At 39.9% G+C, this 23844-nt stretch overlaps 1 protein-coding gene across 6 annotated transcripts; it reads left to right on the plus strand.

Annotated features, from left to right (window-relative positions):
- Positions 1-209: 209 nt before the first annotated feature.
- Positions 210-16081, plus strand: ZNF596 (zinc finger protein 596). 6 transcript variants are annotated; one of them, XM_015088028.3, is made up of 7 exons: positions 210-399; positions 1940-2191; positions 9310-9370; positions 11418-11544; positions 12269-12364; positions 12837-12919; positions 13354-16081. In XM_015088028.3, exons 3-7 carry the CDS (start codon positions 9335-9337, stop codon positions 14596-14598), a joined length of 1587 nt encoding a protein of 528 aa, XP_014943514.1. In that variant the 5' UTR covers positions 210-399; positions 1940-2191; positions 9310-9334; the 3' UTR covers positions 14599-16081. The 6 variants fall into 6 exon arrangements, with proteins under 6 accessions (XP_014943514.1, XP_014943512.1, XP_014943515.1 ...); XM_015088026.3 differs by lacking the exon at positions 1940-2191; XM_053213949.1 differs by lacking the exon at positions 210-399 and having other exon boundaries at positions 408-2191.
- Positions 16082-23844: the final 7763 nt, after the last annotated feature.

The following is a 23844-nucleotide window of genomic DNA, read 5'->3' on the forward strand; positions in this document are numbered from 1 at the left end:
ACGGGCCCCACCCCTCCGCTTCTGCCCCTTTCGGTCTCAGTTCAACCTCACTAGGCCCCGCCTCAGGCTGGCCACGTCCGGCACTGGCCCCACCCCCACCCCCACTCACCCTCCCTAGGCCCCGCCCCACGCTGGTCACGTCCTACACAGTCCTCGTGACGTCCCGTCCACTCCGCTCACCCTCCCTAAGCTCCTCCCCACGCTAGCCACGTCCTACACGGGCCCTGCCCCTCCACTGTTGTGTGGTCCCCGCTCTCCGCTCACCCTCTCTCAGTGCGGCCCCACGCTGGCCCGCCCCTCCGCAGACGTCCGGTCCCCTCTCTTCCTCCCCAGGCCACGCCCTTCGCGTAATTTCTTACTAACCCGGAAGCGGGTTTCCGGAAGAGCAGGTATCGCTCGGTAAGTGAATTGTGGTGTTTGAGGTTTACCTCAGCCCCTTCCCGGCCCCATTCTCCATACCCGGGGCCCAAGGATTCCTGCCACTTACTGGTCCCCGCCTCAGGCCCCGTAGCCGCCCGTCAGTCCCGGGGGAAGTTCAGCGTTGCCCTGAGACGCTCAGGACGTCGATCCCTCCGCTCCTCGGTCCTCTGGTCCGTGTCCGTTTCCGGTTGAAGTCGTTCGGAGGCCTCCCACAGAACCCAGTCCTCTTCTGAAACCCTCGCCATCCTCGTCCTCCCGCGGCCGGAAGCACGGTCACCGCCTCAGCGAGGCTCGTGGGCCCCGGCCTGATGGCAGAGACCGATCCCGTGCTAGGAACCCCCGTGTACTTAACGTCCCAATCCTGCTCCCGCTGGCTGTGTCTGACGCTGTGTTTGCCCTGTCCACATCCCACTGGAAAAGGGAGCTCTTCCTGGGCAGAGATCAACTGTGATCCCATCCCTTTGAATGTCCAGTTGTGTCCGCAGGATGAGGATGCAAGAGGCACAATATAGAGATGGAGGGAGTAAGGGAGAGTCAAGTGGAGGATGGGAGGTGGGTGGTTACAATGGACTTTCACAGGAACAGTGACAGTGAGAAAGAAAGTGACCTGGGGAGAAGATAGTTCAGTATGTGAAAAGAGACAAAAAGATCAGTACGGAAATAGGGACAGAGTATGTAATCAGACTTTGACCAACAGTAGCATTGGGCGATAGGAGGTTGGATTGCAGTCTCATTAATTTTTTTTTAATTTCTAAATTGCTTTCCCTATTAAATTATTTGTCACATTCAAACTATGAGGCCACAGTGCTTTTCCTGTCCGCTATATACTGAAAGTGTTTTGCTGATTAGTAAATAATTTTACAATATTTCTGTGTGCAGTTGTTGGAGATACTGATGATTTTTGTCTTCACATTCAAAACAAAGTTTAAACAGGTATTCTAATATTCAACATCTTCCTTTTTCTCGATATTTTAATTATATGGTCTGAGAGCTAAGGTTTCCAACTAAGTTTATGATTTCTTTGAATTCCGTTTGCCCTTTTTTGTTGTTATTCTTTCACCAAATATCGTGGGATGGGCTGCATAGTCCTGGAACCTTTGTTCTAACTTGTCTCATCATGATAAATACATTGCTCAAAGGTACTTCCATACCTGCCTGACCTTGTACGTTTCCGCATGCCAATAATTAGGTCTTAATATTCCATTTTTGATGTATAAATGTGATGTTCTGGTAAAAAGAGAAGTTAAAAGCTTTTAATCAGTATGAGTAAAACCATGAAATAGAGAAGCTGCTCTTGCTCAGGAGAAATACGGGCAGGAATTTTCAGGAGCAGGGGTGAGAAGGGCAAGCCTTACCACTATCAAATGCAATCCAACTCATGTATAAGGCCAGTAATGGTACCTCCACTGGCCTCCTTTTCACATCTCTGCCTGGCCCAAAACACACACAGCACAGGGAAGCTGGGGAGGGAAAGCCCAAGAATTTTATAAATAATCGCTGAACAAAGGTATCTCTCTAGTGAGGAGGTGAGACTTGGCTCTGTGATGGAAAGGCAAAGCACTTGGGATGTTAATGGATGGAAGGGAGCCTGGGAAGCTCAGAGACTGGAGAAAAGGAAAAGCCTGCACATCCTTCCTTGGTGGTCCTGTGTTCAGCATACGCTACAAGAGTGCAAGGATTGTGACTTGAATGGGACACAAAGACTCATATTCCCACGGCTACCACGTGGCGTGTGGGCTTCACCAGGATTCAGGGTATTGTGAAGCACAAGGTAACATGTGTTCCTCTCCATTTACAAGTTTATTATCCCTGTTCCCTGGTGGCTTAGTAGAGAGTAGAGGACCATCTATTCCACGCGCTGATTTTCCTCCCCACTTGAGTGCTCGTAGCCCAGGAATGGGACAAGTTATTCAAAGACCTGATTGGCATATTTTCTAAACTGGAAAAGTTCATTTATCTGATTATTACCCTCTCCTTCCTGAAATGGTGTTCTTAGGACGTTCTGATCTCTGACACTCAGGTATCCTGCCTGACACATTTCCTCACTCACCCACGACTTTCCCTCAGAATTCTCCCCACTCCAGACCAGTTCCATCTCTCTGTGAGCCAGTGACATAGAACTTCTGAAGTGGCTCTGTTTAGGGGGTCTTTGTGAGAAGTGCTTCATGCCCAGACATCAAGTAGGGAAAGGACTGGACACCGTGGTATCAGTATGCCCATACATACTGTGCACCAAATCTGGATGTACTGTTAGCTCTTTACACACCAGGATTAAAGAAAGTGCACACATTAGTAGTGAATCTCAGGAGTGCCTGAAAAATCCTGGAAAAGAATACCAATAAGGGGAAATTTGTTGCACCCAATTGTGTAATGTATTTGAAGTTTAACAAAGTGAATGTGTGCATTTGAGCTAAAACTATTAACAATTTGCAATAGAAGGCAGAGATTACAAACCAATAGCCATGACAAAATACGGCGGCACTTCACACATGATGAGTGCTTTATTCACTAATTGTTATTTAAAATCAACCTAAGTGTCTGACATAAAGAGGGTTTTAAATTGTTAACAGCACATCGATCCCAGTGAGATTTACTGTTCAAGGATCTGTAAAAAATCGACGTCTCTGCAGATGGCTGAGGGTTTCTACACTCTGGGTAAGTAGGAGTTTGCTGGGCCAAGAAGTAGCACCTTTCACGTTGTGATAGATTCTGGCCCAATGACCACCCCCCGCCAAACTGCAAGGAAATCTTTATCAGTGACCAACTCTTGAGGCATCCCCCCCTGCAAAACCCAGGAATTAATTACATATATACATTACGTGCATACATACATACAGATTTGGATGAAATGACAACCCTTTGTTTTTATTTTCGTTTCACTAGACATGTATAATTTTTTTTTCGTTTTTGTAGACCTATGTATAATTAATTGTTTTTCCAATTCTTTATTTATTTATTTTGAGAGAGAGAGAGAGAAAGAGCACAAGCAGGGGAGGGGCAGAAAGAGAGGAGAGAGAGAGTCCTAAGCAGGTTCCATGCTGTCAGCACAGCCTGATGTGGGGCTCACTCTCACAAACGATGAAATCATGACCTGAGCTGAAATCAGGAGTTAGATGCTTCGACTGAGCCACCTAGGCACCCCTCTAATTCATTTTTGATGTGCATTTACATACTATTTTTTATTTTGTGGTTTAACGATATACACACAGGCACTTACACACTTTGGTATTATGTTTTTGTGGTGAACCAAAATCCTTTCTTCATGCTTTTTATTTTTCCTGTGGAAGGCATCACCTATTGCACATTTAAAAGTGTTATGTCCCATTCAGTTGTAATACAGCATTGAATATTGTTTATTTTAAGTACTTCATTTCAATTGTGTTAAAGTTTCAGATAATGTAGCAATGCCTGGATGGCTCAGTTGGTTAAGCGTCTGACTTTGGTTCAGGTCACGATCTTGCAGCTGGTGAGTTTGAGCCCCACTCTGTGCTGACAGCTCAGAGACTGGAACCTGCTTCAGATTCTGTGTGTCTTTCTCTCTTTGCCCCTCCCCTGTTCATGTTCTGTGTTTCTCTCAAAAATAAACATTAAAGTTTCAGATAATGTATTTTCAGATAGAATTTGACCTACTTTCATGTTTTTTCTGTTCCAAATTGTTTTGGCTATAGCCCCACCCAAAATCAAAATTGACACAAAATTGACTTTTAAGATAATTCTCAGTTTGTATGTGAATACATAAAATTTAAATTTAAATTTAAAAATGTAAATTTTTAAAAATTTAAAACTTTTACATTTCGATTGCACCGAATTTCTGTAGTCACTGAGATTTTTATGTCATGATGTCCTCTAGGTTAAGAATTGGTTTGGCAGCTTTACTCCTGTCATATTATGTCCTCAAAAAGTTTTAAAGACATTTTTATGTGGGTCTACAAAATTATTTCAAATGGAAGCCATAATATTTTGCTGTTGTAAGTAGACTTTGTGTGTGTGTGTGTGTGTGTGTGTGTGTGTGTGTGTTTGCTTAGTTTTTAAATTATATTAACTAAGCAGTATTGATTTCAGTATATTAAGAATAGCTTTGTCTACTTTTTAAAATATTTGTATTAAGTATGATCATTGAAAAGGCTTCTGTTTTTTGGAATTTGAAATCCTGTCTTCAAAGAACAGCTCCTGTTCCAGTTCTTTGGCTCTTCTCTTTCTCTCTTTTACTTGCCCTGAATCCAGCGTCCTGTGCAGTGGTGAATGGCTGCAGCCCTCACCAGCCCTCCTTTCTCAGCCTTCACTTTAGTGAGACTGCTTCTTTCTCTGATGCTGAATATGTTTGCTGAGCTTTTCTTGATTAGCAAGAATTATTCCCCCCTATTTGACATGATTTTTAAAGATTTGAAATTATTTTGAAAAGTCATATGTTTTTCTAAGGGTCTATTGATGTGATCTAATTATTGGGGTATTTAAAATTATTTAATGAAGGTAATATGTTTTCTGGTATTGAAGCATTCATTATTGCAATAAACTACACTTGACAATGTTGTATAAGTGCTTTGGGAGAAATCACAAATCCATTGTATGGATGGAATCTGATATATATAGTTTATGTATTAAAATTGGCTGATGGCATTGTTCTTCTTTGTGAATGAATATTCATAACATTTTCTTGGAAATTAACCAATTTCTCCTATATTTACAATAACAATATAATTCCTGTTTTTCTTACATTTAAGTTACTGCTTTTAAATGAATACATGGTCTATTTTATTTGCCAGTGTTATTTTTTTCATAAGTCCTCTGTAATTGCTTGATTTCACTGTGCAGACTTTTTATTAATTTCTGTCAAATTTGTTTTCTTCATTTCATTCTTTATTTACTCTTTTTATTCTTCTTTTATAAATATGTGGTTTATTTGTGAACATCTGAAAACTGAAAAGTCTTCTTTTTTCTTCTCTTGGTTTATAAGTGTTTTTAAACTCACTGAAGGTTTTGGCTTTAACTCTTCTCCAGAGGCTTAAAATGTCCAGCAGTTCTTGCTTGCTTTACACTGTGGCCAACCAAATGCAAAGGTTACATCTCTAAGAAGATATCTTCAGGTTGTATGGTAACATAGTGTTGCAACTTAATAGTTATGTCTTCATTGTATTTTAAATGCATTCAAGGAGGAAAATTTTTTTAAGTACATACACAGCCTGACTCATGATTAGCACAAAGTCTGACTCATAACTAGCGATCGATAATAACTGACACACTTAAAAATGTATTATTTTTATACTTCCTTTTCTTTTGTTCTCATATGCTTTCACTGTCAACACCCTATGCCAGACAAATACCTAAGTATGAAAATTAATCAAACTCTTCCTAATTGCTTTACTGCATTCTTCAGCAAAGACTAATTTGCAAACAAATATCTGTTCCCATTTCTTGCTTGCAATTCTCCAGTGGCTTCCCATTAGCTTTAAAAATTGAAAGAAAGACGAGTCCAATTACAATGACCTTTGGGCCCTGAAGTCCACCTGCCTGCCACCATCTCAGGCTTATCCCATTGCTCGGCTGCCTGCCAGTATGTTCTCCTTCCCTGGGCACCCTGGGCACTGCAGTGTGTCTGCAGTGTTACGCTTGCTCCCTCATGAGGGTGGGGAGGGTGCAGGTACAGGGGTGAGCTTATTTGTATCTCTGCTGAACTTTCTAATGCTTTCCCAAGTAAAATTTTAAGGTATCAGATAAATGATATGTGCATTTTAAGAGTGTTTCCCCACTTCCGCAAATGAAATGTTTTAGTATATGTATATAGAATATCCTTGTCATTATTTCTTTAAAAATCTCTAGTTCTAAACTAGACAACTCCCCAAGAACAGATGATCTCTGTGCTTTATTCGTCCATGTAATTTCATTGTTTGGTATAGTCTTTGACTTGAAACATATTTATTTAAAAATTTTTTAAAATTTAGTTATTTTGAAAGAGAGAGAGACAGCATGAGTGGGGGAGGGGCAGAGAGAGAGGGAGACAAAGAATCTGAGGCAGGCTCCAGGCTCTGAGATGTCAGCACAGAGCTGGACGCAGGGCTCGAACTCACAAACTGTGAGATCATGATCTGAGCGAAAGCTGGATGCTTAACTGACTGAGCCACCCAGGTGCCCCTTGAAACATATATTTATTAATGACAAAAGGAGATCATCACTTTTTTTCTCAAAGACTCAGATGTTGCAGTAAATAGGTTGAAAAGACAGAACATATCAAAGATACATGAAAATCAAAACATTCGTCAACTAATGGTTTTCTACTAAAATATACTAAAGATCTTTTGCTGTCAGAAGATTAAAATGTTTAGAAAACCACAAAGTATTTCTTTTCTTAATTTTTTTTAATGTTTATTTATTTTGGGGAGACAGAGTACAAGCAGGGGAGGGGCAGAGAAAGAGGGAGACACAGAATCTGAAGCAGGCTCCAGGCTCCCAGCTGTCAGCACAAAGCCCAAAGTGGGGCTTGAACCCACAAAGTGCAGGATCATGACCTGGGCTGAAGTCGGGCGCTCAACCGACTGAGCCACCCAGGCGCCCGTACAACAAAGTATTTCTTATGGCATCCTACCTGAAAGGAAAATACATTGCATGATTTTTCCTCCAAAATAATATATTCTATTAGGAATGTCTTAATATCTTAAAATTTTTATTCCTTTGCCATCAGTTTAAAATATATACTATTTAGAGACAGTAGAAATTCCATGGTTGTCAGAGGGTGAGGGTGGGGAAGAGGAATGGGAGTGGTTTAATGGGAACAAGGTTTCAGGTTTAGAAGATGGAAAGAGTTGTGGAGATAGATGGTGGTGATGTTACACAACATTATGAATGTATTTAACACTACTGGATCATACACTTGAAAATGATTAGAATGAGGGGCACTTGGACTGGAGCGGAGCTCAGTCAGTGGAACGTGTGACTCTTGATCTCAGGGTTGTAAGTTCAAGCCCCACGTTGGGTGTAAAGATTATTTAAAAATCTTAAAAAAACCATGATTAGAATGGTAAATGTTGTATGAATTTTACCACAATAAAATAAAATAGAAAAATATCCTACTTATAGTAAAATCAATTCTTACAGTGATTGTTCACTCTGGAAATAAAACATCAAGTTATAGAATTCATTTACTTAGTGGAAAAATCTCATTTTTGGAAAGTGGGGGGAGAAGTCAAAGAGTTCAAAGGCATGGAGAAGATTTGAAATATTTAAGGAACATGGAAGACTTACTAGTTACCAAACAAGAACAGTGTTGCCAGATATATGTGGATGCCACTGTGAGTTGTGACTTCACATACAGAGAAGGGTCAGTATTCTAATGCTGTGCTGCCAGATACAGTCATGGAACAGGCAGGTATTTGGAGTCCCTTTCTGTTGGGGCCTTGATGAGCAGATATAATGAAAAAGACATAAATGACGTTAGTCTGGGCAAATATCTATCGAAATGGGTGACAGAATTAAACTGGGCAGTACCAATGAGGAGGGCTGGAGGCTAACATTTAGGAATTCTGGCAGTGCCATGGTTCTTACGTGGTAGAAAACATGGACACAGGGACAAATTTTATGAAAAAAAAACGAGAGTAAGATAAAAACAGGGTGGCACCTCTGATCATTAATGTTAGGGGTACTATTCCAGGTAAAATCTGGGTGGGATGTGTAACCCTTAAAGAATCTGATATTAGGAGGCAGGAAAGGAAAATTCAAATTCTACCTATACCACTTTCTAAAATATGCTTATGTCTATGTATATGCTGGTGTGTGTGTAGTTGTGTCCTATGACTAAAGTTTCCTGGACTGATGATGATGGCATTGATTAATAATAACAAAACCATAACTAGCAGAATTATTTTGAGAAATAAATGAACAACTGTATGTAAATTTCCAAGCACAAAGTCACATAAACTAAAACTATTGTTATCTTGTCTTGATGTGAGATACAAATGGGTGAGTTGAACCCACTTATGTTTATGACTTATTATTATCATTTCTCCATGAAATATACTTACTTACTATGGATGTTTTAGGGGGAGGATTTACAATTTATAAATGTTTTCAGAGATATACACATACAGAAAATCAAACCATGAAATTCAGGAAAGTTGTATCTAATGCAGATTTCAGTGAACAATTTTCTAAAACTTTAGTTGGAGTAAATAAATGCCCTCCAAAAATCCTTTCATTGTATAATTTCTGGGAGTACTACCCTGTAAAGATTGTTAGACATGACAATAATGCCATAACCCACATGTTCCTACAGTTTTCTGATGCAGGGGATTTTAAGGGTTAAATATGTGGCATGGGTGTCATTGATCCTCAAAATGAAGTAAGTCACTGAATTGATTAACCTTACCATAAAATGCATTCTTGTTGTTGTTTCATAACCAAACCCATTCAGAACAAATCGAAAGGTAAATGTTGAGGGAGCGATGTTACTGGAGACCCTTCTTGGAGGAGACCATGATTGATACGGAATTCAGAGGGCTGAGGGCAGGGAAGAATAGGAATGGAGTGAGATACCAGAGGGCTGAGGAACCAAGGAAAGTGCTAGTCAGTACACAAACTAATCCCTCAGCCTGAGAACTTTCACAAGGGTTCCACATATGCCAGAAATCCTATTTTGTAATCAGGAGGAAGTGGGTTTTCACATTCTTCCTAAATTGAGGGTACTTCTATCTTCTCTCCAAGCAACAAGAGTCAGAGCCTTAACTTTTTCCCTGGTAGTGGAGAGCCATCCCCCTGCAACCCCATTTCCTTTGGAGTACAGTGCATGTTTCTGTCGTTTGTGCTGGGGATCACTTCCAGGTAAAGAACTGGGGCTTCATAACAAGTGGGTATGGAAAATGTGGGCAGCTGGAGTTTCATGGCTCCTTTCTCCTTCCTCAGCTTTGCCTCCTGTTGCTTGGACTATATGAGTGAAAACCCAGAAGACAGAATGGAATCACAAGTGAGTAGGGAATTATTCTTTCTACTGAAATGTCCATTGCCATCATATGGCTATGTATCTCCTACAAGCATTCATGTTCTAAGTACACTCAAGTTTTTCAAGAATCTGAACTTGAAGTTTTCCAAGAACTATGAAATTAAGGATTCTTCATGTGGTAATTTCCTTCCCAATGTTACACTAAGATATCAGCCTAGTTTAATGCCGGGTATTTACAAGACAGGTATCAGAGATTTTCTTTTTCCATATCCATCCCATGGCCTTCTTAGCACCAAAAATACACTCATTAACCATTTTATTGACTATATTGGGCTTAGGATTGAGGTCAGTGCAGGTGATAAAGATGATTAAGAGCAAAACTTTACAGCCCAATAGTTAGGCAGCTGTTCCCACAGGTGAGCTCCAATGCAGTATTCTATGTGCTTGCTGCAGGGAGTGCTAATTAATATTGAGGGAAGATGAATGGTGGTCATGCTGGAGAAGCCAATGAGGAGTCATTCTCTTTTTTCCCCCCAAATTTAAACCTTGTAAAAGTTTTGATAGAATGTATTTGTACTTTTTGAAATTTATGAAAGAGAAAACAAATTCTCATTACTTCTCATGTACCAAATCCTACTTTTCCCCTCTTTGTAATTTCCCTCTGTTCAGATTTGGCAACTGGAAACAATGTATAGGGAGTATGGTTTTCTTAGTTTTGGCTGTAATTCAGTAAAAGGAGCATAGGAGGTAAAATAAAATTTAAGGACCTCTGGAAACTTTTGATGAATTGAAGAGACAAGAACAATACTGGCTTTAAGTATGCTTGAACTGAGACACAAGATAAAGAAACAAAAAACAGTGTTAACTGCTATTGGGAGGACTCAGGCCATAGGAAGGGTCAGGAAATACTATCTTTCATTACACAAGTCTCAGAGCCTCTGGCTTTGCTCATGAACCATTTAGCTTTATACTTTATAATGAACAATGTAGTTACATGAAGATTAAAGGATGTGCCTGCTGATCTCCCATCTTGTATGAATTCTTTTCAGTTTTGCAGAATTATGGACAGTGCTTCAATATCATCTGACATTTATTGAATAATAAAACTAGAAGTTGTGTTTAGTGAAATATTTGCTCGGGGTGCCTGGGTGGCTCAGTCACTTGAGCATCCAACTCTTGATTTCAGCTCAGGTCATGATCTTACAGACCTGAGTTTAGGCTCCACACTTTGGACTCTCTCTCTTTCTCTCTTTCTCTCTGCCTCTCCCACACTCACTCACGTGCATATGTGTGCGTGCACATGCTCTCTCAAAAGCATTTAAAAATTTCTAAAAATTAAAAAAAAGAAATGTTTGTTCATTAGCAGTTTGCTATGTCATTGGATCTTTAAGAACTCGTAAAAGGTCACTACACCATTTCATGGATGATGAAACTGAAGTCATAAAGAGGAATAATCTAATCATAGTACTTAAAAAGTGGCAGGTTGTATATAATGAGTCCATAGATTTTTTGAAATTGGTGGAGAATAGTGTTTTAAGTTTTCAGGAGAAACTTTTATACTCATGATGTGAAGGCCTTTTTTTTTTTTTAATAAAGTTTATTTTGAGACAAAGAGAGGCAGCACAAGTGGGGTAGGGGAAGAGAGAGAGGGAGAGATTGAGAATCTCAAGCAGGCTTCACACTGTCAGCGCAGAGCCTGATGCAGGGCTCAAACTCACAAAACTGTGAGGTCATAACCAAGAGTCAGACACTTAACCAACTGAGCCACCTGGGTAACCCGAACTGGAAGTCTTAATTACAAGTTTATTGGGAAATTCTCGGGTTATATTATGCCACATCTCACTTGATAGCTCTTTATAATGAAAGTTATGTATTTAGAATGTGTATGCCTGTGGGTCTATCTGAAAGTCAGATGTCCAGGTGTGCACTGCAAACGATGACCGAACCCAGTATCCTATTTGAATGTTCTGTACCTGCAGCCCCCACTTCCTTAGTGCTGTTACATATACCACCCTCCCCTGAATATTGGCAGAAATGGCCCTGTCTGAAAACAATGTCCATAATGCTCTAGGAATCAGTGACCTTTGCGGATGTAGCTGTAGACTTTACCCAGGAAGAGTGGACCCTACTGGACTGGTCCCAGAGAAAACTCTTCAGAGATGTCATGCTGGAGAACATAAGTCATCTAGTCTCAGTTGGTGAGTCTCTTACTATTTATCATGTATGTATACGTTTATCCATTCACTCATTCATTCAACAGCCATGTAGAAGAGCTTCCTCATTTCTCACCGCAGATTCTGTCTTGATTCTTTCTTAACTCTCACAACTACCTTACAGCAGTCTTCACGTTTTACTTTAATTTGTCATCCCACTAGAATGTAATCTTCCTCACACAATTTCATGCCATTCTTGCTACTTAATCTCCAGAACACTCAAACAGTGGTGAGAACTCATTATTTTTGAATTGATAACTAAATGTATTGACTTTTTAAAAAAGAATTTTTTTCCTGTGGGGGCTGTGGTTAGATCAGACCACAGTATTAAAAAAAACAAAACAAAAAACTTTTCCACATAGAATCTAGATGTTTCTGGTAGAGTTATTATTTATTGGATTTGTTTGGGATACAGTATTCAAACACTGTGAGAACTTGTATCTTCTTACTGTATTAAAATATCGAAGATTGCACGGTTTGTCTTTGAACTTGGTTGGGTGTCAGTAATAGGTCCTTAATGTCTTTGGGAACAAGTGGAGAGTTAAGCTTTTGTTGGTGAAGGACTATCCATGTTGTTTCCAACATATTCTTCCCTGGGATGACTTTTAGAGGTTACCTTATTCTTTCTCATTAGTTGGCCCTATATTGATGATCATGTACTGTTTGGGGCACAAAACCCAAAATTTGATTATCTTTTTTCTACTAACAGGCAAACAACTCTACAAATTAGATACAATTTTCCACTTGGAACAAGGAGAGCAACTTTCCACAGAAGGGATAGGTTTGCTGCAATGCCAGAGTCTAGGTGAGCTACATGAAGAGCCTAGTCAGTGAGTGAGTAGGCCCTAAGAATCATGAAATGAAATTTAGTGACTTTTTTTTTAAGATAGACAATGTGATGGGGGAAATTTCTTCAGATGTTGACATTATACTTTATAGGTGTCAATTTCTATTCTGTCTTTGGCTTGGGGAGGGTAATAGTTATGTACTTACTGGTTACAATTCACAAAAATGTCCCTGTTTCTTTCTTCTATGAAGATTTTCCCTCTCTTTTCATTCCCAAATTGTCATCTCCATCTTATGTTTCTCATATTTCAGTCCTGAAAATGTCAAGTGCTGATGTCCTGTAATTGTTTCTTCTTAAAGTATTCCTTAATTTGGCATTTTTCCTTCCCATCTCTGTTAGTATTTGAAACCTATTCAAATGAGCATTTAGTGTCTTCAGCATTTTAATTCCCTCAATGTCACTGTGGCAATTTTTTCCCCAATCTTTTCAGATAGGGAAGATGATCTTAAAAAACAAGAAATAATATTCATGCAACATATCTACAAGAAGGACACGACATTAATCAGTGCAATGGTAAGCTTTAAGGGTGTGGACCTGTTCTTACAAATGATCTGGGTATTGAATAAGTAAGGAATTGGGCATAGTTACGCAACCATAATTGAGATTGGAATCAAGGGCTTTCACAGTAGGAAGTTTTGGTTAGTTTGATTTTAGGGAAGAAATTAATCTGAGGTCAAAACCATACTTAAGTTCTTGTAAAGAGATAGCTGCATAATCATGACTTATACCTAACAGTTGAAACGTAATAATGATATCTGTGCATTTGGGATGCTACAAAAATCTCTTTGCTTGCTGGAATGTAATACCCTGTGTTTACGTAACTAATATAAAAAGTTTTGTAGGACTGTCACTGAATGATAACTATAGAATTTATACGTAGATGAAATGAAGGAAGGAATAAATATGAGCAAATTTTTAACAGTCTCTCATTTCCTTTCAAAAACCAGAAATCTCACACCCAAGAAGATCCTTTTGAATGCAATGATTTGGGAGAAAATTTTACTGAAATATTAACTTGGACTCAATATGTGGTACCTAAAATGGGAAAGAATCCCTATATCGGCAACAAATGTGGACAAGACAGCAGTTACTTGACATCCATTAATATACATAAGCAGAGTCATGCTACAAGTAAACCATATGAATGTCATCAAGGTGGGAATGCCTTTATTCAAAGCTCTGCCCTTAGACAACCCAATAATACTCAAAATGGAGAGAAAACATTTGAATGTCATGAATGTGGGAAAGCTTTTGGAAAAAGCTCTAACCTTAGGCGACATGAGCTGATTCACACTGGAGTGAAACCTCATGGATGTCATCTATGTGGGAAGGCCTTCACTCATTGTTCTGACCTTAGAAAACATGAGAGAATTCACACTGGAGAGAAATCATATGGATGTCATCTGTGTGGGAAAGCCTTCAGTAAGAGTTATAACCTTAGGCGACATGAGATGATTCACACTAGAAAAAAACCTCATGAATGTCATCTATGTGGGAAAGCCTTCACTCATTGTTCTGACCTTAACAAACATGAAAGAACTCACTTTGGAGAGAAACCATATGGATGCCATCTATGTGGGAAGACATTCAGTAAAACATCTTACCTTAGACAACATGAGCGAACTCATAATGGACAGAAACCGTATGAATGTCACCTCTGTGGGAAGGCATTCACTCATTGTTCTCACCTTAGAAAACATGAGAGAACTCACACTGGAGAGAAACCATATGAATGTCATCTATGTGGGAAAGCCTTCACTGAATCTTCTGTCCTTAGACGACATGAGAGAACCCACACTGGAGAGAAACCGTATGAATGTCATCTGTGTTGGAAAGCCTTCACTGACTCATCTGTCCTTAAACGACATGAGAGAACTCACACTGGGGAGAAACCATATGAATGTCACCTATGTGGGAAAGCTTTCAATCACTCTTCTGTCCTTAGACGACATGAGAGAACTCACACTGGTGAGAAACCATACGAATGCAATGTATGTGGGAAAGCCTTCAATAGAAGCTATAACTTTAGACTGCATAAGAGAATCCACACTGGAGAAAAACCATATAAATGTTATGTATGTGGGAAAGCCTTCAGTAAATATTTTAACCTTAGACAACACGAGAAAACACATGTAAAGGTAATAAATGCAGAAGATTCACCACCTATAGCTTCAAACTATAAACACACTTGAGGGCCCAAACACCTAAGAAACACTTTGTAATACGTATGGGAGAGCCTTTATTCATCCTTATGACTTCACTCAACTGAAGTTAATCCAAAATGGGAGAGAATCCATATATGGGCCATCTGTATGACAAAGCCTTTAGATAATGGACTGACCTGGGAGTCAATATATGACCTGGGAGAATGTAAATGAAGTGAGTGTGGAAGAATTTTCATCCACAGTTCTGTTAAAGTGGAGAAGTCACATGTCAGAGATAAATCTGTGTCAGTAATCAATGTAGACATACTTTTCATTTATCCTTTAAATAAATTGCACAGGGAGGATTCTAGATCAGTAATCACTTTGTACTCATTCAATTGAGCAACACACTTGCATGCAGAAGAAAACTCAGTGATGTGTATCTGCTAAACCAAGAAATAAGTGGGAAAGAATCATTACTGGGAAGATGAAAATTTTGTTGCCAAATGGTTTTGTTCAGTGAGAACTAGGACACGAAAGTGGCTGAAGACATTTTGGAGTATCCTATTTCCTGAGTGCCTCATATACTTACAATAATCTCTGTAGTGACAAAAAACACTGGCAAAGCTGAAAACAGAAGTAAAGACAATCTGACCTTGCCTATATCCCCATCACAACAGCTACAAATCCACAAATCACCAAGTAAGAATGAGACCTGGGAGTCCCAGCACCTCCCACATGCAAATGCAGAAAGCTAGGAAAGTAGTTGGTGCTTCTCTACTGCCAGGATAACAAGAGAAGGCCAAGTCATTAGTACTCATTTGAACATGATTAGTAATCCTGCTTCACAAGTAGCAAAAAAGAGAATGTAGATGCTTATTATTAATTTATAATATTATTATGAGGGAGTATGCAATGCCCTTTTCAATCCCCCACGTTACTTCTGTTCTTTGGTTTGAATATTATATATTATTGTTGTGTCCTCAAACTGACTTTTGTTTTCAGTGTGTAAAGTCTATTAAACTCCATTAATGTCGGAGGACATAGTTTCTGAAACCTAGAACTACTAAATTTCTCCATCTTTTCATATTTCTTATAACTTCTTTTTAGTGTAATATAAAATTTTCCTAACTCCAGTCTCAAGATACATGTGGGTTTGTTCATTTTGTCTTTTTTATTTTTCCATTACCTTTCCTGTTTTGCAATGGTCTGTTTTTTTGTTGTTTTTTTGTTTGTTTGATTGATTTCACACGTGGTCTTAAAAAAAGGAAGGGGCTGAAGTTGATATTGTTTTACCTAGAGAAGTTTATTATTCTCTTACATCATTTCTTCCATTCAGGAATTGAAATAGTCATAAAAACGGGGCACCTGGGTGGCTCAGCTGGTTAAGCATGCAACTCAGTTTAAGCTCAGGTCATAATCTCAGTTTGTGAGTTTGAGCCCCACATCGGGCTTTGTGCTGACTGCATGGAGTCTGGTTGGATTCTCTCTCTTCTGCTTCTCCCCTATTCATGCTCGCTCGCTCGCTCTCTCTCAAAATAAACTTAAAAATTACACTCAGGTTAGGTTACAGCTTTGATTTTATTCAAACATCCATGCCTTTCAGGTCATTCTTCTAAACTTATTGAAGACACCTTCTTAAGTACTATAAACTGAGAAGCTAAAATGCTTTCTTTTCCTCTGTATCCCCACCTAAAAAATCTATGGGGAAAAGGATCCCAGTATTGGACATTCTCTATATTTCAATCAGCCTATGCCAGCCCACATGTTTACATATCAATCTACTTGTTATTCCCTGGTAGTGAACTTCTGCCTATGAGTTTCACTGTGTGTACTAAGCAAATTCACCCAGGTGTGGAAATCAGATGACCTCTTCTCTTCCTGGAATTATGGTTCTTACAGCCCTCTCCGATTCCACAAATCTCTGAATTTGGAACAATATAACTTTTATTTGAATCTTTAATTTCCTCTTGTGTGTCTTGTCTCTCTACTCATACATCTTACCTGGAAGCAGAAGCCTCAATATTTTGCTTAAACAAAGTGAAACTAGCATTGTGGCATCAGGCCTGTGAAACTTACTGGGGCTGTGGTGAAGGGAAGGCCAGATCCTGACCAGTGAAAAACTAGAATCCAGGATCTGAATGGTTCAGAGCTGGGGAAACCTGTGTGCACTTGTGATGGGGGCTGTGAGTGGGAGGGTTGTTGAGTTTGGACACAACATTGGGGACTGAGTTATGAAGATATGTGGTAGAAAGCCTATAGGTTGGGGGATCAAAGATCCTAAACTCTCCACCAGGGGAAAGGACCAAGGCCACTTTGAGGCAACAATCCCAAGGTGAAAATGTGAGGTGATATGTGTTAGAGGAAGGAGGGGGAGGTACAGAAACACCTGAGAGTAGGGAGATGAGGCATGGACTGCTGACACTGGCCATTTGTTTCTAAAGGCCCAGCACCACCTGACCCAAGTCTCACAGTCCCTGCCCCTTCCTGGGTGAGGAGGGATCTTTGGCCACACCCCTCTTTGACCAACACCACCTACCCTACAGTTTCCTGCTGAGCTAGAAGCAGATTTCCTGGAGCAAAGGTGCCACTCTAGTGGGGTGGACCACGTGCTCCTGTCTTTGAGATTCAAATCCTGCATCCATTGGCCCCCTCCCCACCCATTCTCCATATCTGGTTGCAGGGGTCCCTGCAGACATCACAGTCCATGTACCTGTCCATACCATCATCAGAGAGGCCCACATCATCCTGAGAGGCTCAGGATACTGGTCATTCTGCTGCCAGGTATGTCTCATTTTGTTTCTGGTTAAGAAATAATGGGAAGCTATCCCTGTCTGCACTTTCTGCCTTTCGGCTTTTCATGGACTCCTGTCCCAATCAATGTCAGGTCACAATTAAGGGAAGTGGATTATTGCCCTTCACCACCCATCAAACCTGTTGGCACTTAAGACCACCCCCCAGATGCCATGCCAACCCCAGCCTTAGGACTCTGCAGACCCCAGTCCTCTCCTGAGACCCCTTTTTTGTCTTGGGAACTGCACCTGGCTGCTTCTTAGGCCCTCCCTTCAGTCTACCTTAAAGGAGGTCCCTGAGCCTTGGACAGGGGAGGTCACCAACCTCTCCTGACATCCCATGTCCTGTCCCAAACTTCACCTTCCTTGCTGTGCCTGGCATGGTGTGTTTACATTCCCAGTGTTTCACTGGAAAGTGAACTCTTCCCAGGAGGTGGGCATCTTTAGTACATCCATACAGATGTCTGAGTTGCATGTGAGGATAAGGAAGAAAGAACATATCAAAGAGGGAAAACAAGTGAGACAGAATAAGTCAGAGAAAGTGAGGTGAAATGAAAGAGTAAAATAAAGGTTGGGTGGTGGGGGAGAGTGGGTCCAAAGAACTCATGAAGATATAATGGGAGCAAAATAAGTGATCTGGACGGGGCACCTGGGTGGCTCAGTCAGTTGGGTGTTCGACTTTGGCTCAGGTCATGATCTCGCAGTTCGTGGGTTCAAGCCCCACATCAGGCTCTGTGCTGACAGCAGAGCAACCTGGAGCCTGCTTTGGATTCTGTCTCCCTCTCTCTCTCTTTCCCTCCCCCGCTCGTGCTCTGCCTCTCTCTCTCAAAAATAAATAAACATTAAAAAAAAATGTGATATGGACAAGAATCAGTGGGATAAATGAAAATAGATAAAAATGGGAAGAACAGAGATAGAAGAGGACAGAATAGAAGCAGGCCTTAAACAACAGCAGCACAGGGAACAAAGGGGGCAGATGCCATAATCATTACATTTTAAAAATTGTTCTAAATTACTTCTCCCTCAAAATTTATTGTGTCACATATGAAAAGCACTCAGTGTTTTTCAGTATAATATACTGGAAATATTCTTCAGTCCTTGTTAAACAATTTTGCATCATTTCAATATACAGGGTGTAAGGATATTAGATTTTTTATATAAATCAGTAAAACCTTGTTTAACCAGCTACTCTAATATTCAGCACCATCCTTCCTCTCCTTATGGGATCTTCGGACTTAATAAACAGTAAGCTCAACATTCAACATGATTAATAGATTGCATAAAGTCATTTCTGTAGCAGACTTTTCAGGGTTTCCTGGATCTTTTACTTATAATTTTATGCAAACATAAAAACTTTCCTTCGTACCCTCTTTTTTTGCCTTCCTGTGAAAGGACTCCTATTTTGTTGTTATGAAATATTACTTTCTGAGAAAACAGACTTCATCAATATGCCAGAATAATTTTCTATTGTCTTCCTCTTAAAGAACACTGATTGGACAATCATCCATGGATGAGAGGGCCTGTGTGGAAATCCAGGAGTCCAGCGGAGAAGCTCCAGCACACTGTTGGAGCAAGAAAAAAGAAGACTGGATGCATTAAAAAGGACAAGAGCCCAAAGTTTCACTTTATCACCCTTCCCCAGGATGGCACATCTCAGTGGCCAAGAGGCCATCCTGGCCCATGTCTTCTCCCATGGGGGAAAGGGACAGCATGTGAGTGACATGCTCCTCTAGCTGTGTGAGATGCTGCCAAAGAAACCCAGTTCTTTCTACAGTACTGGGATGTGCTGCATGACTTGGAACTGGGAAGCACCTGTGAGAAGAGCACATGGAGCTCTTTGAGGACCTCAAAGAGGTGTGGACCCTACTAACTCCATAGCAGACTCTATCAGGAAGCATGTCCATAAGCTGCCAGGGACACTGCACTTCTAGACACCCCAGTTGATATAAGAGTTCCCCCCAGTGCTCAGTACACATCTCCAAGCCATGTGGTTAACTACCTTGAGTGCACTCCCAACTGTGTCCAGAGTGAGCACTTGCAGATGACTAGTGAGCAAGCAGACAAGACTGGCCCAACTCTATGGGGTTGTGAGTCAACACAAAACTGAAGCATTTAGCACCATACTAGGGAAAGCAACAGGGAGGCTCTCTGCACGTGACCTGGCTTTGCAGTATCAAGAGAAGGCATACAATCAGGAATTCCACCCCCGCTCCCACAACAGGGGACAAGAAATGCAGTGCAGGACTATACACAGAAAAGGTATGAGAAAGGATATAGCAAATACAAGATGTAAAAGAACATAAAAAATGAAGGAAACATGAAACTCCCAAAGTCACACAATAGTTTTCCAGCAACGACCACAAAGAAATGGAAATGTGCAAGTTTCCCATTAGAAGACTTCAAAACAGTTGTTTGAAGGAATCTCAGTGAGCTACAAGAAAACAGAACAATTCAACAGAATGAAGAAATCAGTACATGAACAAATTGGGAAGTTAAAGTGATAGAAATGTTAAGAACTAAACAAACGTTGGAGAAGAATATAATAAACGAAATAAAAAATGCAATGGGGTACAGCAATAACAGACTGGATCAAGCAAAAGAAAGAATCTGTGAGTAGAAGAGAGGTCATTTGAAATCACCCAATGAGAGGAGACCAAACAAAAATAATGAAAAAGAGTAAAGAAAGAATATATTAACACAGGGTACCATTAAGACTTTATGTAAGTCCCACAGTAAGAGTTGGAGAAAGTGGCACACAGCTTATTTAAGAAAATGATGACAGAGAATTTCCCAAATCTAGGGAGAGAATAGGACATCCAAGTTCATGAAGCTCATAAATCCCTAAAAAAAAAAAAAAAAAAAAAATTCTAACCAAAGAAATTTCTAAGACCTCCTATAGTAAGACACCAAACATCAAAGGCAAAGAGAGAATATTGAAGGCAGCAAGAAAAGAAGTTTATCACTGAATGGGGCAGCCCCTGCCCCAGCAAGACTGTGAGAGTTTCTCAGCAGAAACCTTGTAGGCCAGGAGGGGGTAGACTAACATACTCAAAGTACTGAGGGGAAAAAAACCTGCCAAACTTAACATTTCACCTAGCAAAGGTCTCTTTCTAAATGAAGGAGAGAGAAAGACATTCCCAGATATACAAAGGCTGAGGCAATGCATCACCCATGAACTTCCCTACAAGAAACGCTGAAGGGAGTTGAAACGGAAAGGACACTAGTAACAAAAAACAAACAAGCAAAAAAGCACATAATGTAGTTAAATGCAGAATTCTACAATACAGAATTCTAACTGTATACAGTTATACAGTGACTCACTAACCACTTACTTCCAGCATACAGGTTAAAGGACAAAAGTTCTGAAAATAACAATAGCTACCATAACTTTTTAAGGACACACAATATGAAAAGAAATTATGATACTGAAAACAAAACATGAGGGGGAAAGTTAAGTTGCTTATCAGCTTACATTAGACTTACATCTAAATGATGTTTTATGTAAGTCTTACAGTAACCACACAGCAACAAAAAATACACAAGATAAAAAGGCAGGAATCAAAGCATACCACTACAGAAAATCATCAGTACACAAAGACAGGAAGAAAGGAACAAGAGAACTGCAGAACATCCAGAAAAGATCTAATAAGATGGCATTAGTAAACCTTGCCTATAATAATTATTTAAAATGTGAGTGGATTAAATTCTACAATAAAAAGGCATATACTGGCTGACTGGATTAAAAACAATTCCCAGGGGCGCCTGGGTGGCCCAGTCGGTTAACCATCTGACTCTTGGTTTGGGCTCAGGTCACGAGTTCATCGGATGGAGCCCCACATTGGGCTATGTGCTGACAGCATGGAGCCTGTTGGGATTCTTTCTCCCTCTCTCTCTGCCCCTCCTCCACTCATGCTCACACACACTCTTTCAAAATAAACATTAAAAAATATCCAAATATATGCTACCTACAAAAGATTCACTTCAGTTTTAAAGACACACAGACTCAAAGTGGTGAAACAAAAACATAGTCCATGTCAATGGAAATCCTGAGAGAGCAGAGGTAGCTATACTTTTATCAGATAAAACGGACTTTAACTCAAAAGCTGTAACAAGAAACAAGACTATTATGTGTCGACACAGAGATGAGTTCATCAAGAAAATATAATGTGTAAGTATATTAAATGATATAATACACTAAAATCAACAGAATATTTTTATAATAACAGAACAGGGGAAGATCAAGGTGATAACATGAAGATTTATATTTCAATGTATAAAAATTATAACTAAAATAGATCAAAGTGCACATGTTTGTGTAAATGACTGTGTGTGTGATAAAACTACAGAATATGAAATATGTAAAATTACACGAAAAATGAGCCAAGGAGGAAAACTAATTGACAGGGACATGTCTATGAAACACAACTGTATTAGCAACATTTATTTAGTAATCAGTGAGATATAAATAAGACCCATATTTTTCCTTATATACATAAAAATAATGTAATATTGAGTCCTGTTTCCAGTTGAGTAAAAAGCCCACATTGTGGTTAAGAACATCACTGCAACTCTAAGCAGGGGTGATCTTGCCAGAATCTATCAAAACATGAATGCACCGTACTTCAAACCAGCTTGCCCAAAGCATAGAAGCATGCACACATTTTCAGAGAAGTCATCATGCTCAGAGGCAACAACTAGAAGATCCTTTACAAATCCACGAATGTCTCTTTGGAATGTAGGTGTTGTGAGCTATTTTTTAAAAACACCTACTCTAAGACATTTAAGTTGATTCCATTTTTAAAAAGAAATTGTGGAATAAAACCCATCCCATCATGTGGATTAAATGCAACCTTGATTTTCATAGTCAGTTTCTACATTCTCCCAATTCATTCCAAATAATTACTATTTTGAGGCTACACCCACACTGAGTCACTTTGCTAATGTTGGAATGCATTATAAAGTCAAGGAGCTCAGGTTTTCCATTATCAATCTTATTTTTTTAGGATTCTCCAGCAATTCCTGCACATTAATAAACAACTTATCTGTGCAGTTTCTTTAATCCTTATTCATAGATATATCCTGAAGCCCTTCCACTGATTCGCCCTCAAATGGAGATACTTTCCAAAGTTTGATGTCAATGGTTCATAGTGAGATGGAATCTATCTGGAGATGGAAGAGGGCTCAGAAAACACCATGAATGATTGAAAGCAAATGTTGTTAGGTAGGATACCTGAGAGTTGAAGATTAGTAGGTCCTAAAAAAGCATTTCAGGAGGGAGAGAACATATCAACAGAGAATATATTTTTTTCCTAAGAAAGAGGCATTCTTGACTCCTGCTCATCTTCCTTCTTGTCTGAGCTTCCTTCTCAGGCAAGATCACTCTTAACTCATTACTGAGTGTTGAGACTATGCCTTTAAGGTCTTGGAATCAATATGCCCCTTCTTGTGCCTCAAGCACACACATACGGAGGAATTCACCATCGGATATGCAGTCCTCTGCTTTCCACTGAAACACTGGGACATCCTCCACAGGAACTCCTATGTGGACAATAATCTTCAACATGGAGAACTAAAGTTTGTTGTTTCTGTTCATTTGTTCAGAAAGGCTTCCTACCCTAGTTAAATCCACATGTCACTTGGCAACAGTAGGTACATGATAGGAACTGACTTTCACATGAAATCAGACACTAAAGACACTTCTAATACATGCTGAGCTTAGGATCTCCAGGTGAGGATGGGCAGAGATTTTAATTTCTCCATTTCAGGGCTTCCAAGTGTCCCACCCATTCCAGGCTCTTCAATCCCTTTCAGCACTCTTCTTTTCCTTGCCCAAGCCCAGTTCACATTGCCAGATGCCCCTCTCCTTGGGACAGACACTTGCATTCTGTGCTTAAACAGTCTTGGTCCTCTCCTACCCAACTGCCTTGGAACCTTGTTCACAGGTGTTGGGACATGCAAGGAGGTCAGTAGAAGCCAGCAGAATGCAACCAGCACTACCCTAACAGGAATAATGTGACCTGAATGCCACGGGGACAGGCTCTCTCTTCTCACCCCTACTTCCAAAGATTACTCCTTACTCTTACTCCTCAGCAAAAGCAACTTCTCTTTCATGGTTTTAATCATAATGATCTCAAGTATTTCTTTTTTCTAAAACAACATATTAAAGCATCAGAACATATGAAGTTAAAAACTAATTCTTAGCATTGGAAATCATAAAGGATAGCCACCAAAGTAAATAGCTCTACAAGAGGTATTCTTGAACAGATGGGCTTTGATAGAACAAAACATAGGTATAATTGAGACCATCCTTTACATTTGCTGAGAAAGGATAAAGGGAGCATATACTTAGTTGAAAACTTTAATTCACAGCCCACAAATTTAAGAGATCACATAAAGGGGGGAAGGAGTTAAGCTGGTGGAGAAGTAGGGAGACCCTGGGTTTTCCTCATCCCTCAAACACAGTTCTGTTGAGGTCTGATCACTTGGACCACCCAGTAAATAC

The sequence above is a fragment of the Acinonyx jubatus genome, unplaced genomic scaffold (assembly GCF_027475565.1).
Source record: "Acinonyx jubatus isolate Ajub_Pintada_27869175 unplaced genomic scaffold, VMU_Ajub_asm_v1.0 scaffold_34, whole genome shotgun sequence".
Classification (NCBI taxonomy): domain Eukaryota; kingdom Metazoa; phylum Chordata; class Mammalia; order Carnivora; family Felidae; genus Acinonyx; species Acinonyx jubatus.